A 16663-nucleotide genomic window follows, 5' to 3' on the forward strand; every position below is an offset into this window, starting at 1 on the left:
CATAGTCAAATTTCTCAGTGCATATTATTCTTGTGATTTATTTCATTGCTTTTGAGTTTAGAAAACTCTCCTATACCCAGAGATCCAGTAAATTTCTTTTAGTTTTTTTTTTTAATAAAAAAAATATGACATTGGTGAGGAAAATTTAACTTTATTTTCATGATATTTGTTTACTCTTTGATTTTAGGTTGGCTGTGGTGCTGGGAATAGTGTTTTTCCAATTCTGAACACTTTGCAGTGAGTTTTAGAGTTTTCTCCTACAAAATTCTACATACGTATGGGAGGTTGAGAAATTCTGGGAAAAAGTTGTCATGTATATGCCAGTAGTGTTCTTGTTCCCATATAAACAATGACTAAATGAAATTTCAAAAGAAGTGTCTTGGTCTGAGCGTCTAATTTCATGTGAACTGAGAATTACTCTGAAAATAATGTTTCACAGGCATGGGTTGTCCACCATGAGTTGAAGTAATTTTTTAAGCTTGTGTTTATGTGGATGAGGGAATAAGAAGAGAGTAAGAGGTTTGATCCTTCCGCTAAGCTGGGAATTGCTGAACTTTAGAGATTTATTTACCCCTCCAGGTTACTTAGGTGTCATTTTACACATAGAGAATTGAGTTTAAAGCTTACACAAAATAAAGTGTAAGCTTTAAACTCATTTTATTTTGTCATCACTTCTGGAGCCACACCCAGCATAAAACCTTCCTATGTCAAATGACTGTATCTAGACTTGAAATTGTTTGGAGTTATAGCACCTAACCCTAAGATTCAAAAAGGCAGAAGTAGGTGATAGGAACAAAGATGTTCTCCTGACCTGCCCTTCCCGTTCACCACCTCACCTATGCGTTTTAGTAGGTGAGGAAGAAGATACACCTTACAAAACTTTAACACCTTTTACCTATGGCTGGTCTGTCAAGTCCCTATTTTTTTTTAAGTTTACATGATAGCTTTCCCGTTATTTTTCCATTATAAAATCAACATAAGCACATCGTAGAACGTTCCCATTAGAGGAAAATGGGTTGGGGGGAATCACCCATTATTCCCACCACCATAGCATAGCTGCTGACAGAATTTTTGTTATAATTCCTTTCAGTCTTTTCACTATGCCTATTTTTAAATTTAAGAAAGTTTTTTTTTTTAACTTTCCATTGTGAAAATGTAAAAGCATTCAGAAAAACTGAGTAATACAGTGAATTCTCATACACCCACCACCTTGTTTCAACAGTTACTAACATAAGGCCAACATCATGACACTTTAAGTACTTATGATGGATCTCCAAAAAGCAGGACATACTTCATTACTATTATAAACCTAACATAATAAAAATTAAGTAATTCCCTAATATCATCAAATTACCAGTTAAAGTGTCCAGCCAGAAGTGATGCTGGCCAATTTGCGGTTCTGAATGGTGTTTCTCTTTCGGGACTTATTTTCTTTGTTTTCCCTTTTCCAATTTCTGGGCCAAAATTTCCTGTTCTTTTATACCACATAGCCAGATTCCTTCACCCCAGTGATCTCTGAACTTGTAATACACATAAATCTACTACACTGGCAGTTGATTATGTGTTACTTTATGACTCATCTCAAGTTATTATTTTGCATATCATTTCTTTATGTCTTATTTCTTCAACTACTATTCATATATTCCTTGAGGTAAAGAGCATATTTTACTCTAATCTGATTTTTCAGGTAGCCTAACAATACAATATAGATAGAGCTTGGTACATACTGACTGATTAATATCTCTGGTTCCCCACTTGTTAGTTGTATTTTTCCCTCTTCTACTTCTCCCTCCAACTTATAATTGCAAGCCCTTGCCTCCTCACCCCCTGACTCTTTCTTTGTGGATGTGTCTTTTTTTTTTTTTGCCTCATATTCATATTTTAGAAATCACTGTAGCTCAATAACCTGAGATAATTAATTCATCTTTAAAAGGCAACCAGTGATTAGCCTTCCAAAGGGAGGATTAGACTTTTTTTTCCCACCACAGAAATTGTGTTTTATTACTTTTGGAGAGGATAGGATTAATGTTTTACATTTTTAGAATATTTTACCATAATTAGACCTCTGGAATTGAGAGGTCATATCATTCTCCAAGGATCATTTAATTCTTAAACCCCTTGCCAAGAGAGTGCTTGGTGGTGTGGTGGTAGTGGTGATATTTACACCTGTTTGCTGGGAGAAGGGCCAAGGCAGTCAGCCGTTTTTACTGAAAAGCTCTGGAAAGTCATTGGGTGATCACAAGACCAACTTGGGTTGCTGATGCAGTGGGAATTCAGTTTCAGAGGTCAAGCTGCCGTCTGGTAGGACACATGGCAAATGGCACATGCCTTCCTTTAGCTTACTAGACTGTTCTGTATCTTGTGAGTGTTTAGTAACTACTGCCCAAAGATAGACTGCATACCTTTCATAATAGCTAGATGTGCCAGTGTCCAGAGAAGCATTTTGAGCTATATGGAAGTATTTATAGAACCATGTTAATTTCTTAAGTTTTTAAGTTCCTGGAAGGCAGAGGCACATCTTCCTTTAATGATGATAACAATGATGATAATGATGATGGTGATGATGATAGCAACAATAATAAGAATGACTAACATTTATTAGGTGCTTACTCTGAGTCAGGCACCTTTCTAGAAACTTTACATATATGAGTCCATTCAATCCTTACAACCAACTTAGATGCCATATTTATCTCTATTAGGAGTTTGGGATTGACATATACACACTACTACTATATTTAAAATAGATGACTAACAAGGACCTACTGTATAGCACAAGGAACTCTGCTCAATATTCTGTAACAACCTAAATGGGAAAAGAATTTGAAAAAGAATAGATGCATGTATATGTGTAACTGAATCACCTTGCTGTACACCTGAAACTAACACAACATTGTTAATCAACTATACTACAGTATAAAAGAATTAATTTAAAAAAATAAAGATGAGAAAACCAATTACAGAGAGATTAGATGACTCTTCCATGGTCACCCAGCTAAGTGGTAGAGCCAGGATTCAACCCTGGGTAGTCTGGTTTCAGAGCCCTTGCCCTTAGCCATCATACCACATAGTACTATATGTATCTGAGTGTTTTTTGAGACACTTCAAACATGTGTGACCAACCAACAATTACAAGTCACAAATATATGGATTTCATTGGAAACAATAAGGGTATATATGCTGCAATAAAGCACAATTTTTATATGGGATGGATGAGAAAAGACAAGCAGCACAAGTTTTAACTTTGATTCAGTACTGGTTAACTTTTCATAACCAAATCCTATTCATGATACATTAATTTATTTGGACAGATATTAATTTGAATGCAAACCCCTAGTGCCACAGAATGGCACTATATATGAATACTATACTATATATGAATATTATACATGAATGTAGTATTCATCAATGAGTAGCATTTAAGAGAGTAATGTGAGCCTGGGTGAGATTTTGCTAAATGCATATTTGTGCTTATATTCCGTATTTATTTAGAAGTCCTCCTTGCTTGAAATGCCTCCCTGAATCAGATTAGAAGTTCTAATTATGTGCTTCAAAGCCCATATAGCCTGTCACACACTGTGCTCTCAGGATCAACTCTGCTTCTCATCCCTAGCATGTGACTCCCACTTCTAAACCCTTCCCCTTCTCCCCACTTAGCAATGCCATCCCCCTCCTTCAAAATTCTTAAGACTTTCACCTGAGGGTGCCTGCCTTATGCACACTTCTATAGAAATTGTATATGTCCCCAACTAGGCTATAAAATCCACAAGAGCCAGGACCATACCTTTAATTACTGTTTAGGACATACTGATCTCTTTCTGTGATTCAGACACACTACTAAGTAAGATGATGCAAGGATCCTTTGCTAATAGCATACAAGGTATGATTAGGAAGGGTACTGACCCACAAAATTCAAAGTACAGTTGACCCTTGAACAATGTGGGGGGTTAGTCCACGAATAATTTATAGTCGACCCTTCGTATTTATGGTTCCTTCTTTATCTGCAGATTCCATCAACCACGGACCATATAGTACTTAGTATTTACTATTGAAAAATATCCATGTGTAAGTGGACCTGCGAAGTTCAAACCTGTATTGTTCAAGGGACAGCTGTATGTGCCTGCCCATTAGTAACCATGGCTCAGCCATTGTTACTGAATTTCAGGTAAAGACCAAATAGAACTTGTCTAAGTTCAGTGGAGGCCAATTAAAATTAGTCAGGATTTTCATATGGGTAAACATCCCCCCCCCAAAAAAAAACCCTGAATTTGCTTACTTTATTTACATATTGTAGGTAAAGCAACTGAGTCTCAGAGAAGTTAAGTCAAATTCAGTGTTAATAAGTGGCAAATCCAGGATTTAAACACAGGTGTAATTGGCTCCCAAATCCCATACTCTGACTAGACAGTATTTATTAGACAGTTTCATTTACTACTTTGTATTCTAATGCTTGGTCCATATATAAGGCTCAATAACAGTTTGAAAATCACTTGAAAAGATAAGACTATATTAGTGTTTTATTATTTTTTAGAAGTTGTATTTACATGCTGTTAATATAAACATATTAATATTATATTTAACAGCACATAAATGCAACTTCTAATATATATATATATATATATATATATATATATATACATCATCATCCGTGCATCAGAGCCTCTGTGAGAGGTCCAGGAGCAAACGAGGAACGTACACATGGGAAGAGAAACGAAGCACCAAAGGACACAGGGGGTTGAGGGTCCTTGGAGAGGATAGAACTTGGCTAAGCTAAGAGGAGTTACAGGCCATGCTGGCTGGAGGCAGACAAGAAAGAGTGCCTGTGAGGGGTAGGAGGAAGATTGAGCAATGCTGATGGATGGCTTTGGAGGTTTCCCATGGGAGAGTATGATGGGATATAGAGCAAGTAGGCCCACATAATGGAGGGCCTTAAAATCAGGGCAGGAATTTGAAAGTCACCCTGTAATTGATAAGTGTTTGAGATAATGTTGGTTCAGAAACAACATGAAGGCATCCACACACCACTGCAGAGAACAGTGTCTAAAAAGAAGAAACAACAAGCCAAGTGTCATCCAAAATTCTGTTAAAGAAATATAAGTTCGGGCTTCCCTGGTGGCGCAGTGGTTGGGAATCTGCCTGCTAATGCAGGGGACACGGGTTCGAGCCCTGGTCTGGGAGGATCCCACATGCCGCGGAGCAACTAGGCCCGTGAGCCACAACTACTGAGCCTGCGCGTCTGGAGCCTGTGCTCCGCAACAAGAGAGGCCGCGATAGTGAAGAGGCCCGCGCACCGCGATGAAGAGTGGCCCCCACTTGCTGCAACTGGAGGAAGCCCTCGCGCAGGAACGAAGACCCAACACAGCCAAAAATAAATATAAAAAATAAATAAATAAATAAATAAAAGAGCCTTCCCTAAAATTAAAAAAAAAGAAAAGAAAAGCAGCTTCATTATAAAAAAAAAAAAAAAAAAAAAGAAATATAAGTTCAAACCTACACTTTCCTTTCTTCTGTAGCTTCAGCATATCTGGACTCTAGATTTAAATATTTTGTTCATTTTCATAGGAATGCTCCAGAGTTCTTTCTTTATTGTTGTGATTTTGCTTCTGGAGCTGTGGAGCTGGTAAAGGTATGCCTTATATTTTCTTTAAAGAGAGCTATATTAAAAAATCTAATTTTTTGCTGTTGAAGTGATTATTTTTTAACGTAACTGCATCAAATGTAATCTGTGACCATTTTTAACTGAGCTTTTACAATTTTGCGAATCATATCATCAACTGATGCCTAAGATGTTACCCTAAAATGATAGAAGTTGTTTGGGATTTAATATAGAGTTCAAGGGAGTGGTTCCTACAAGGTGGTATTTATATTTATGTCCCTAGAGCTTTACACACAGTTTGGCACATAGTAGGCACTCATTAAATTAAAACTTTTGAAAAAAAATAAAAAAGGTCTGAAAAGGCATATATTACAAATCTAAAATGTCCTCAACTGTAAGGAAAACAGTGGTGGGAACTGGGCCTTATTTGACCAATTCCCAAATGCTAGTAAGCATTATCATAGCAAAAAGAGGTAATTTTAGGAAATGGAAAAGGAATGGAAATTCTAACAAAAATGTATAGTAAACACATGGAACATAATTTCTGATAATAAGAGTTAATAGTTTTTCGTTGTAGACATTTTCTAAAATACTGAAAAGCCTAAAGGGGAAGATAAAATTTACCTATAATATGCTTTTTTAGCGTCCTAGAGTGAATCATTGTTAGTATTTTGGTATATATCCTTCTAGTGTTGTTTTTATAGGCAAATTGTGTGTGTGTGTACTCTAATGTGGTTTTTTAAAATAGCATCTTTATTGAGGGATAGTTCACATACCATAAATTTCACCATTTTAAAGTATACAATCCTGTGATTCTTAGTATATTTAGAGTTGTACAGCCATCACCATTACCTAATGTTGATTATGTACTATAGGATATTTATATATTAATGCCAAAGGAGGCATGGAATAAGCAGTGAGAGAGCCGAGGACCATCTCATTGCCTCTGAAGTAACACAGGGTGGGCTTCCAACAACACTGCCTACTGACTCAGAAAGACTGCCCTACTCCACTTTTCAAGCTAAAGAGGGATTGCAAAAGAATGTTATCAAGTCCAAGTGCTAGACTTAAATTTTTATGACAGCTTGAAATAACCTAACAGAATACCTAATCCAAAAATCAAATTTATAGAAGAAAGGCACTTGAGAGAAGTTAAATTGACCTTTTTAATTTGAGAAAAATACTAGAAGTCTGCTAACAACTTTTTTTGTCTTTTCATTCCTTTATCATGACAGTCGCACGCATCATACAGAGCAGCCCAGTGCTGTGCCTTTGTTTATGACGTTTGTGACGATGGCCTACCCTACCCTTTTCCAGATGGGATCCTGGATGTCATTCTCCTCGTCTTTGTGCTGTCTTCCATTCATCCTGACAGGTAAATGAAGACGAAAGGGCAGAGCAGATGTGTACAGCCCCTTTATCAGGAGTGGCTTTCAGAACTATCAAAGCAAAAATGACAATTCTTGAATTTATTATTTAATGAACTACATTATGTATAATATGCAGCCTTTTAAATGCAGTTTTTCCTTTCTTCAGACTTTCAGAAAGAAACTGGTGACACTACTTCTTTAGTGAGCTTTCTGTCACTGTCAGAATGAAGTAAGCATCTTCTGGCAAGACACATACCTATTAAAAGTGACAGAGCTTCAAGGAAATTACAAATTCAGAACAGCCTAATAGACTCCCAAGAGGGAAATTGTACATGGTGATCAGAAACAAACATCTTTGATTTAGCATCTTGCTGAATGTTCATGAAGAGGTGGGCTGTAAATCTGTTTGGCTTCACACTGGTCTGTCGATGGGCTTTAAAATATTTGTTTTAAAGAAGCCCACTAGGGAATTAGGGGTTATCAAGATTTGCCAGATTAACCTCGGACCTTTATAATCTAAGATTGGCCTAGTGCCCTCATTTAAATATTCATGACTTAAATATTTTTGTTCACATAAGATTTTGAAAAAATAAATACAGTTTTTCTCCAAAGAGGAAGCACAAAGAGATATTACCAGCAATTAAAATGATCACTTTTCTTAAAATTTTGCCACCTTGTATGTATTAAGATACATGTGTGGTAAGTGTCAGGGGTTGTGCCTTCATAACGTTTCTTAAAATTGGGTTTTCGTGATCTTCTGGTAATAGATACAGACTTGGCATCAACCGCTTTTTGTTTGGTGAGTGTGACTCTTTCCCAAAGAAATCGAGTATTGTGTCCTTTCTTTGCTGTTATAAGGTCACTAGAACCCTTTACAGTCCTTTCACTTCTCATTCAGAGATGTGCACTTTGATTACTTATGGAAAAGCAAGTTAGATTTCCAATTAACGAATGAAATATATAATTGCACCTGGTGAGATATATCAAGTTCCATGAAGTTACTTCCTCCCAGTTTCTATAACCTATTTCTTTCTGCTAATCTGTTTATACTGTTGGCATTATTCAGGTACTGGTAGAAGGATGTCATCTATGTATTTTGTTTCGCAGTTAAAAGGATGAATAGTAAAAAGGATAGAGTAGGTGGATAGTGAACAAGATTTTCTATCTGACATCTATAACAGGAAATGTTTAAATTCAAAATAAGACCTCAAAAAGACTATTTGAATTAGTTTAGATAATGTATTTTTGTCATGATTTGAATTGAATGTTAAAGAGAAGGGGAAGCAGATATCTTGGAAAGATTGTTTTTATAGTACATATATTCATTCTATTTATTTATTATAAAATAAGTTCAGATGTATCATGTCAGTAGCTACTTTCTTACCTACGTGGAAATGATCTAAAAGTGAGGTGAATGAGTAGAAGTTGGGTAATAGTAAGTGAAAAGTAAGGCAGTATCTTTAGGGTCATCTAGCACTGTGGTAGTAGATTCAGCCCCAGGAAAATTCTAGAAAAATGGCTTATTGCCAGCTTGGAAAAGCAATTCAGCTAGACCTTGAGTCTTGGGGTCCCAGCTCAAATGGGAATAAACCATAGAAGGCTACCAAAAAAGAGGTAGCTGTCCTTCTTGTTATTGAAATAAAAGTATGTTTTCTAAAGATCTAAGTATAGAATAGTCAATAAACACTCATTTTTTTTTAATCTCTTCTTTTCCTTCTCCTCTCCGTCCATCCAGCGATAGGTGAGGATAGCAGAGTTGGCCCAAGTCAGATAAAAAAAGAAAAGGGAGCTTTCCCCCATTCTTGTCCATGTCACCTGCAGGCCACTCCCACCTGCATTTCTCAGGAACTGGCTCTGGAATTGCATTATGAGCCAAGATGGGCTGATAAGAGAAGCAGCTCCCCACCTCTTGCCTTCACCTGCAACGCAGACTTTAAGGGATAGTTGGGAGGAGAGGATTTGCAGAAGGAGGCTACATTTTGAAGTGTTTGGCTGTTTGTTTTTTTGTGTTTTCGTTTCATGCTTGTTTTGCTGATAATTGCAGAAAGAGATTTTTTTTCTCTGTACATAAAACATTTATCCGGAAAGTGAATATTTTAAGGTTTAGATATGGTTTTCTTTGATTGCCAAATTCTAAGGATATAAGCGCAGTGTGAAAATAACCTGTAATAAAATAAACAAGGAAAAATACTTTTCTTTTTCTCTTTCATGTACTTATGTTCCAGTTTTTTTAAAGAGCTTTTTTTCTAATCATGGCACCTTTTTCTGTCATTTCTCTCTTGTTTTCATGGTTACTTTCATTTTCTCACTACCTACTTCTTTCATAACCTGACATACTGTTTCACCCTGTTATTCCACTTAACAGTGTTTTAAATTTTTTTTTTTTTTAATTTTTAAGAATTTTGGCTGTATTGGGTCTTCGTTGCTGCGTGCCAGCTTTCTCTAGTTGCGGAGAGCGGGGGCTACTCTTCGTTGCGGTGCGTGGACTTCTCATTGCGGTGGCTTCTCTTGTTTCGGAGCACAGGCTCTAGGCGCGCGGGCTTCAGTAGTTGTGGCACACGGGCTCAGTAGTTGTGGCGCATGGGCTTAGCTACTCCACGGCATGTGGGATCTTCCCGGACCAGGGCGCTAGCCTGTGTCCCCTGCATTGGCAGGCGGATTCTTAACCACTGAGCCACCAGCGAAGTCCCTGAACAGTGTTTTAATTGGAAGGAATTTACAGATTATCTGATCAAAACTCCTCATTTTTAAAATAAGGAATGCTCAGAAGCTTTAAGAAACTTCGATAAAGCAGAGACAGCAAGGACTTAGTACACAGGCTGCCATTTACCATTCGCTGCCCAGGGCAGACATTGATAATTGATTTTGTAGATTGTCATTCCCTGTGAGTCTTAAGAGTCCTTTTCAGTAGAGCTTCGTTGGCAGCCAATGTCAGTCACTTGGTTGATATGAGATCTGAAATCTTTGTCATCTCTGTACCATAATCACATATAAGGCCTTGAACACTTAACCAAAAACATTAAATCAAAAGCAGTCACAGGCTTCCCTGGTGGCACAGTGGTTGAGAATCCGCCTGCCAATGCTGGGGACACGGGTTCGATCCCTGGTCTAGGAAGCTCCCACATGCCTCGCAGCAGCTAAGCCTGTGAGCCACAACTACTGAGCCTGCATGCCACAACTACTGAAGCCCGCGCGCCTAAAGCCTGTGCTCCACAATGAGAAGCCACCGCAGTGAGAAGCCCACGCACTGCAACAAAAAATGGCCCCCGCTCGCCGCAACTAGAGAAAGCCCGCACGCAGCAGCGAAGACCCAACACAGGCAAAAATAAATTTAAAAAAAACAGTCACGAGGGGGTCATGTTTGGGAGCCAGGTGGGTAGAATAAGCAGTAAAAGAAAGAAAGTAAAAAAGTAAAAGCTTCCCAGTATTGAACTGGGGCTTAGAGTGTGAATAGAATTTAAACAGGCAAATAGTAAGGAGGAGAGAATTCTTTGAGGGGAAACCACGTGAGCAAAGGCATGGACTGCTCAGAACCAAGCATGTAACAGTTTGGCTAAAGATGCTTCAGATTAGGGAGTAGTGGGAAAGATGTTGGAAAGATTGAGGTCAGTTGTAGGTGATCTTAAGGGCTCAAATAAGAAACTAAGATTTTATCCTATGGATTAAAATCATGAAAATTTGAGCAAAGGGATGATTTGACAAAACCATCATTTTAAGCATACTAATTCATCAATAATATGCAGGAAGGATTGGCAGGGAGAATAATAACACCTGTTAGGAAGCAATTCTGTTTCCAGCCTTAGGACTGAGGATGTTGGAGTTTGTATACTAAGGGAGTACCAATGGGAAACGAGAGAGAGAAACTATCAAATATGTAGTTTTTAAAAAAAAGACATAACAATTTGATGACCAAATGGTTGTGCTGAGGATAGTGGAAGAAGAGAAGGATAAAAGGAGTCAAAGATTTCTCTGAGGTGTTACACTTTGGTGAATTTAGTACCTTTGAACTAAATAAAGAAGTCAGGAGGAAAAGCAGCTAGTTTTGGAGGAAAGGTGATCCCTGTTTAGTAGGTATGTCTGATTGGGACAGTTCTGGCATATTTTTTATCTTGCAAGGAAAATGAAACGACTTCATTTTTTTCTGCCTTGGAACTACCTTAATTTGCTGTAAATATCAGGAATGTCTATGTGGTTTTGCAGTTCAGCTTTGACATCACACATCAAGCTCTGTGAAGTTACCGCTCTGGTCATTTGGGTGATTTCTTGATAGTCTAGGCTTTTTGAATCTGATTATTTAGCAAGTTGGTGTCCTTTTTTCTTTCTATACAAAATATTTTTGGTTTTGTTCCCCTTATATTTGTGGCTTACATTTCTTTGGCCTTATTGAGCTGTGCTTATTTTATCATTAAGGAGGTTAAATGTGACGTATAAAACAAGACTTCCACAGAGTCTCTTGCTTTGTTTTCAAAGGATGCAAGGTGTTGTAAACCGACTGTCCAAGTTACTGAAACCTGGGGGGATGCTGTTATTTCGGGACTATGGAAGATATGATAAGACTCAGCTTCGTTTTAAAAGGGGTAATGGTATATTCAGTTTGGAGTTATTTTCTTGTGTTTCAAAGAATGCTGTGTTACATTTCATGTCAATTTTGTTGTTGTTGGTGGTGGTGGTTTTCTTAAGGAATACTAAGTTTCTCTTGTCACACTTTTTTTTTTTTTTAGGGCATTGTTTATCTGAAAACTTTTATGTTCGAGGAGATGGTACCAGAGCATATTTCTTTACAAAAGGTATGCTTATCTATAAGAGGAAATAATTAGCCGTAAAAACTTTCCTTGGGTATTATTTGCAGGGAGAAACTCAAAAGCTCTAAAAATGAGGCTTCAAGAATTGAATAAACATTAGATGTCTTTACACTTTAGTGATTATAACTGTTCTATGTAAAAGCTTGAAAATGGCCTTTTTGCCTTTTAATCTTTTTCCAATTTAAAGAATCACTTGTTTCATCCTCATACCCTAACGAAGTTTCCATTTCGGAGGTACTGTTAGCCCAGATATGAAAAAATTGATGACATGCCACAGCCAAAAGAGGGAATGTGATTTTAAGAGTCCATAGAAAATTACTTATCTCTTGTCAATTTCTCATTTTAAAAAAGCATTTAAAATGAATCCTGCATTGAAGGACTTTCCCCAAACTTATGTGAGTACTTTTACAATGTGCCATTTGGGGTCTCTGCAAACCAACAAAAACTCAGATCTGGGCACCTTTCAAAATATTGAAAGCTGCAACCGATAGTGTTGTAATCTGTTACACCTGCTGTGTTCAACTGTTTATACTTGGTGTGTTTGTGTGCAATAGAAGAAACCCACTTGGTGTCACGGGTTTCCTTCACCAATTTGTACTAGAGAATGTTTCTTGGTATAAATGAAAATTCAGATTGTCATTCATTCCATTAATGTTCCATTGTTCCTGACTGCCCCTCCCCACAAGTCACATATCATACATTTGACTGCCATTCTTGTCTCACAGGGGAAGTCCACGATATGTTCTGCAAGGCTGGGTTAAATGAGAAGCAAAATCTGGTCGATCGTCGCTTACAAGTTAATAGGAAAAAAAAAGTGAAAATGCACCGAGTGTGGGTTCAAGGAAAATTCCAGAAACCATTACCCTTCACTTAAAAAAGCTCCAAATTGGTATTTTCACTCTTTTCTCATGGCTGAACTATGTATCATGTTAAGGTACAAACCAGAGGATTACACTATTCAAAGTCTTCTGTAAATCTTTCATTTTTGAAAAGACAGTCAGAAGAAGAGAATTTGTATACCCTGCTGTTTACCATGGGTGGGCTCTTTTGTGCATTTTAAGCACATGTAAGTGATTTGGAAGAGAGCACAATATTCTGTGTTTTCAAAACTTAATATGCTAAAGCTTGTTTGGATTTATTACATCTTAACCATTTTGTTTGTTCTTTGAGTTTTATAAGCAGTCAGTTAAATTACCGATATAAGTCAGATGATTCTGAGAAGCAGAAACCTGCCATTTTTTAGAAGTGAAAAAAACCCATCTACTATATTTATACATTAGTTGAACACAGTTGAACTCTCCTCCATTGTTAACTGATAGCAGAGAGGCAGCTCACCTTGTTTCCAAGGAAAGTCACAAGACCAAGACAAAAGTATATATTTTTTTGTTTTGTCGTTGTTCGTCCCAAAACTTTTTTTTTCTTTAATTCACAGACTAATGTCTGAAACAGAATTTTAGTTTCTCTTTCCTTTCCTAAAATTGGGGAAGTATGACCAATGCTAATATTATTTTCAGGCTATTCTTAGGTGTACAAGTTGGAAGCCTTCTTTAAGACAACTGTCATACCCAAGAAAATTCTTAAATCGTAGCAGTTAAAAATTTATTTACCACCTTGCCTCAAAAAAGACATAAATTGGCTTGCAAATTGCACTTGGTAAAAATGGAGTTTCTAAAACTGGTCTGTCATTCATTATACAACATATACTGAGTACTTACGTTGTGCTGAATTATATGGAATAATACAATAAATAAAGACCCAGCTTTGTCTTCTGAGAGCATAAATAGGCTCTAGCTGGCAAAGCAAACTGTGTGCATCCCAAGCCTCTAAATCATGATCTAAGATAATATGTGAGCAAGTACTCAAATAGGGAGCTTATCAGCTAGCTGATATGCTTGATTGATTATGAGCCACAGAAATCTGGAAGACATGGACAATCTCTTGAAAGGACCACCATCAGAATGATCAGTTCCAACTATTTTTCCTTTTTGAACTCACTTAAAATTCAACTTCCTGGAAGAATATGATTGGTCCGATTTGGATCATGGATTCATCTTTTGACAGACTGGGGCAGGACAGGTTATTTGATGGCACCACCAGACTATATGGAATGGAGGCAAGTTCCTCAAAGGAAAATCAAGACACTGTTATCAAAAAAGAGGGGAGGGTTGCTGCCCAGTCACAGACATCATGTGGTGGTAGCAGTAGTAATAATGGTTCTGAAGAGAGAGAAAGATCAGCTATGGGATGGAAGGGAAAGAATCAGGGTTCTGGGAGGAGGTAGGTCTCAGGCTAGTCCTAGAACATATGCTCTCAGAAGATGGTGAGAAGACAGGTATGTTTGGTGGGGATATTCATGATTCGGAATAGTGGAGAAAAGATGGGGAGGGCGTCCGCTTATAGACAGCCTTGAATAGAGGGTGCATTGGGTTCTAGTCTCTGGACTAGAGCCATCTGACGTTGGTTTGTTTCTGTTTTATCCTAGCCATGGCGTATTATAAATATATTTAGAGAGATTGATTGAGGAGTCGTCAACAGAATGGAATGCAGTGAGGTCAGAGATCGGGGCAAGGAAAACCACGGAAGGTTTTTGCATACATTTACCTTGATAACAAGTCCTCAGAAGTACAATATCAAGGTTTCTGTTTAAACATGCAGTAAAAGTCAAAATTTGCCTGAGACTCTTAACTCAGTTGTTTTCCTAATTGAAGTGTATATTTAAAAGCCAAACTAGTAACGAAAGTATTACGTACAGCAAGGGCAGTTAGATAAGTTAATGTTGCTATAGGAACCCCGGCAGATCTTGTGTCTCAATTTAAAAATCATGGCCCAAGGTGGTTTTAAAAACAACAGAAGGTAAAATTATTCCCACATTCTCATACATGTAAATTGTACTGTCTCTCTCTGTCCTAAATAGCAGATTCAAGCCAGCTTCTTGACTGGCACAGTAAAATTCTGCTCCGTGTCTTTCTATAATGTATTACAGCATGTAGTTAACCTTTAGAAACTTCAAAAATACATCAACCAAATTTGGACTGTGAGACACAAACTGGGCTCTTTTGGGCTCTGTCTAGCATAGACCTCCTATTCCACATGGCTGCTCAATGGGCCATTTCTATCAGTGTCTTCTGCTTGTCTGGTCAGTCTTTCTCTCCCTTAGCCTACCTGAATCAACCCCCTACTTAGAGTTTGCTGCCAGACAAAATGTAGATTTTTTTGGCAGAGGAAAAAAAAGAGAAAGACCTGATTTGGAATATTGCCTATAGATATTAAGAAATCACGAAATGTTGCAAATGTATCTGCTTGGGTATTAGTTTAAAATATTTGATAACTGCATGAAATTCTCATTTTTTCCCTCACATCCATGGAGCTAGGACTAGTTAGGCAGGGTTTGATATTTAAAAATTCATCTGCTGAGGGAGCTGAATTTCAAAAGGACTATTTTCTTTCTAACAGAAAAAGATGTGTTCCTTCATTTTATAATACAGAAACAATGAAATATGCTATATTAAAAATGCACCCTCCGTTTTCCTCCATTTATAAAAATTCACTTTTGAACATTTTCCAAAAGTAAAAATTCTCACACACATGAAGTACTGTTTCATAAGGTTGTGAGAAAGCCAAGGTAACGGTTTCTATTATTAAAAGTTTTGCATTTCAGTATGACACATTTGTCGTATTGAAACACCCAGTTAATGTTGACTTCTGAGAACTTATTTGCTTTGCTTGTCTCAGTTCCATATGCGTTGTCTCTAAATTATGAACACATCGAGGTTTCCACCACCATGCAATCTAAATCGTTGCTATACTCATTTGTACGTGAAAATTATTCACCCATATGCGAAGAGCTGCCCTCCGGGGCATCAGGACCACATAAACCGTTCAACATCAGGTAACTTAAATTCTTGCCCCCAGACTCCTATGCTGTATTCCTCTGGTTTTCCAACTCATCAAAGCCAATTTCTGAAGCCAGAATATATCACGCATTATTACTTCTAATTGGTTTTAATGTTTGTTATGCTCCTCACAAGTGGAGATAACTTCACATTTGCATCATTAATAGGCCTTTTTCTGAGCCTCTGCTCCTTCTGCTTTCTGCCTCTGTTAGTCATCAGTAGACATGTTGGTGTGGGTATTCACCTCCCCTCCTTGTGAAAAGTGCATTGTAAAATCTAAAGCACTGAATATATGTGAGGTATTGTTATTAATAACAGCATTTACAGTCTACAAGGCAGCATATAGAGTACTCCAGCAACAGAAACTTTTTCAGTGGTTTTATGAGACCTTGTGAGAAAAACAGTAAAATGCATGGAAAAATATTGCCTGCAAGTCAGACAGGAAGCATGGGTCCTAGTTCCTGTTGAACTGCTTAGCTGCTCTTAATTTACCTCTGAGTGCTAAGTCTTTTATATACTACACTTTTATATACCACATTATTCCTTCATTTAATCCTCAAACTCCTATGAATTAGTTTTTATTGTAACCATTTAACAGATAAGACTGGAGCTCTGAGGTATTGGGTAATTTGCCTAGGATATCACCGCGAGTCAGTGGCAGAAACACAGTTTGGGCCCAGAAGTGTCTGATTCCAAAACCTCTAGTCTCATCAGTACACTTTTAATTGACAGACTCAAATGCTGTTCGGGAAAGCTGCTGGAGAAGAAAAAGAGCTCCTGAATCAAGCGGAGAATTATAGCAATGGGTGGGAGTTTGGATCAGACGATCTTCAAGGAGACAGCTCATTCTAGATCCAGTGATTCTATGAAAAAAGTAGGTATACTTATCCACAGTTACAAATGGGAAGGAAGAGAAGGAAAGGAACGGAGAGGAATGACAAAGCAAAAGCTTGCAGTCAGCTCTTTTCAGCATTCTGCATATGTTTACTTCTGCTCTCGCTCCAC

General features: G+C 37.6%; 1 protein-coding gene across 1 annotated transcript in view; it reads left to right on the forward strand.

Annotated features, from left to right (window-relative positions):
• Positions 1 to 15288, forward strand: part of METTL8 (methyltransferase 8, tRNA N3-cytidine) — a 79990-nt gene extending 64702 nt beyond the window's left edge. Inside the window, exons 6-11 of the mRNA XM_068543922.1 lie at positions 188 to 237; positions 5560 to 5623; positions 6829 to 6968; positions 11434 to 11540; positions 11685 to 11750; positions 12491 to 15288. Of these exons, the coding sequence (XP_068400023.1) occupies positions 188 to 237; positions 5560 to 5623; positions 6829 to 6968; positions 11434 to 11540; positions 11685 to 11750; positions 12491 to 12639 (576 nt within the window). The 3' untranslated portion in view covers positions 12640 to 15288. The remainder of the gene's footprint in view (positions 1 to 187; positions 238 to 5559; positions 5624 to 6828; positions 6969 to 11433; positions 11541 to 11684; positions 11751 to 12490) is intronic.
• Positions 15289 to 16663: the final 1375 nt, after the last annotated feature.

The sequence above is a fragment of the Eschrichtius robustus genome, chromosome 5, assembly GCF_028021215.1.
Source record: "Eschrichtius robustus isolate mEscRob2 chromosome 5, mEscRob2.pri, whole genome shotgun sequence".
In the NCBI taxonomy this organism is placed as follows: Eukaryota; Metazoa; Chordata; class Mammalia; order Artiodactyla; family Eschrichtiidae; genus Eschrichtius; species Eschrichtius robustus.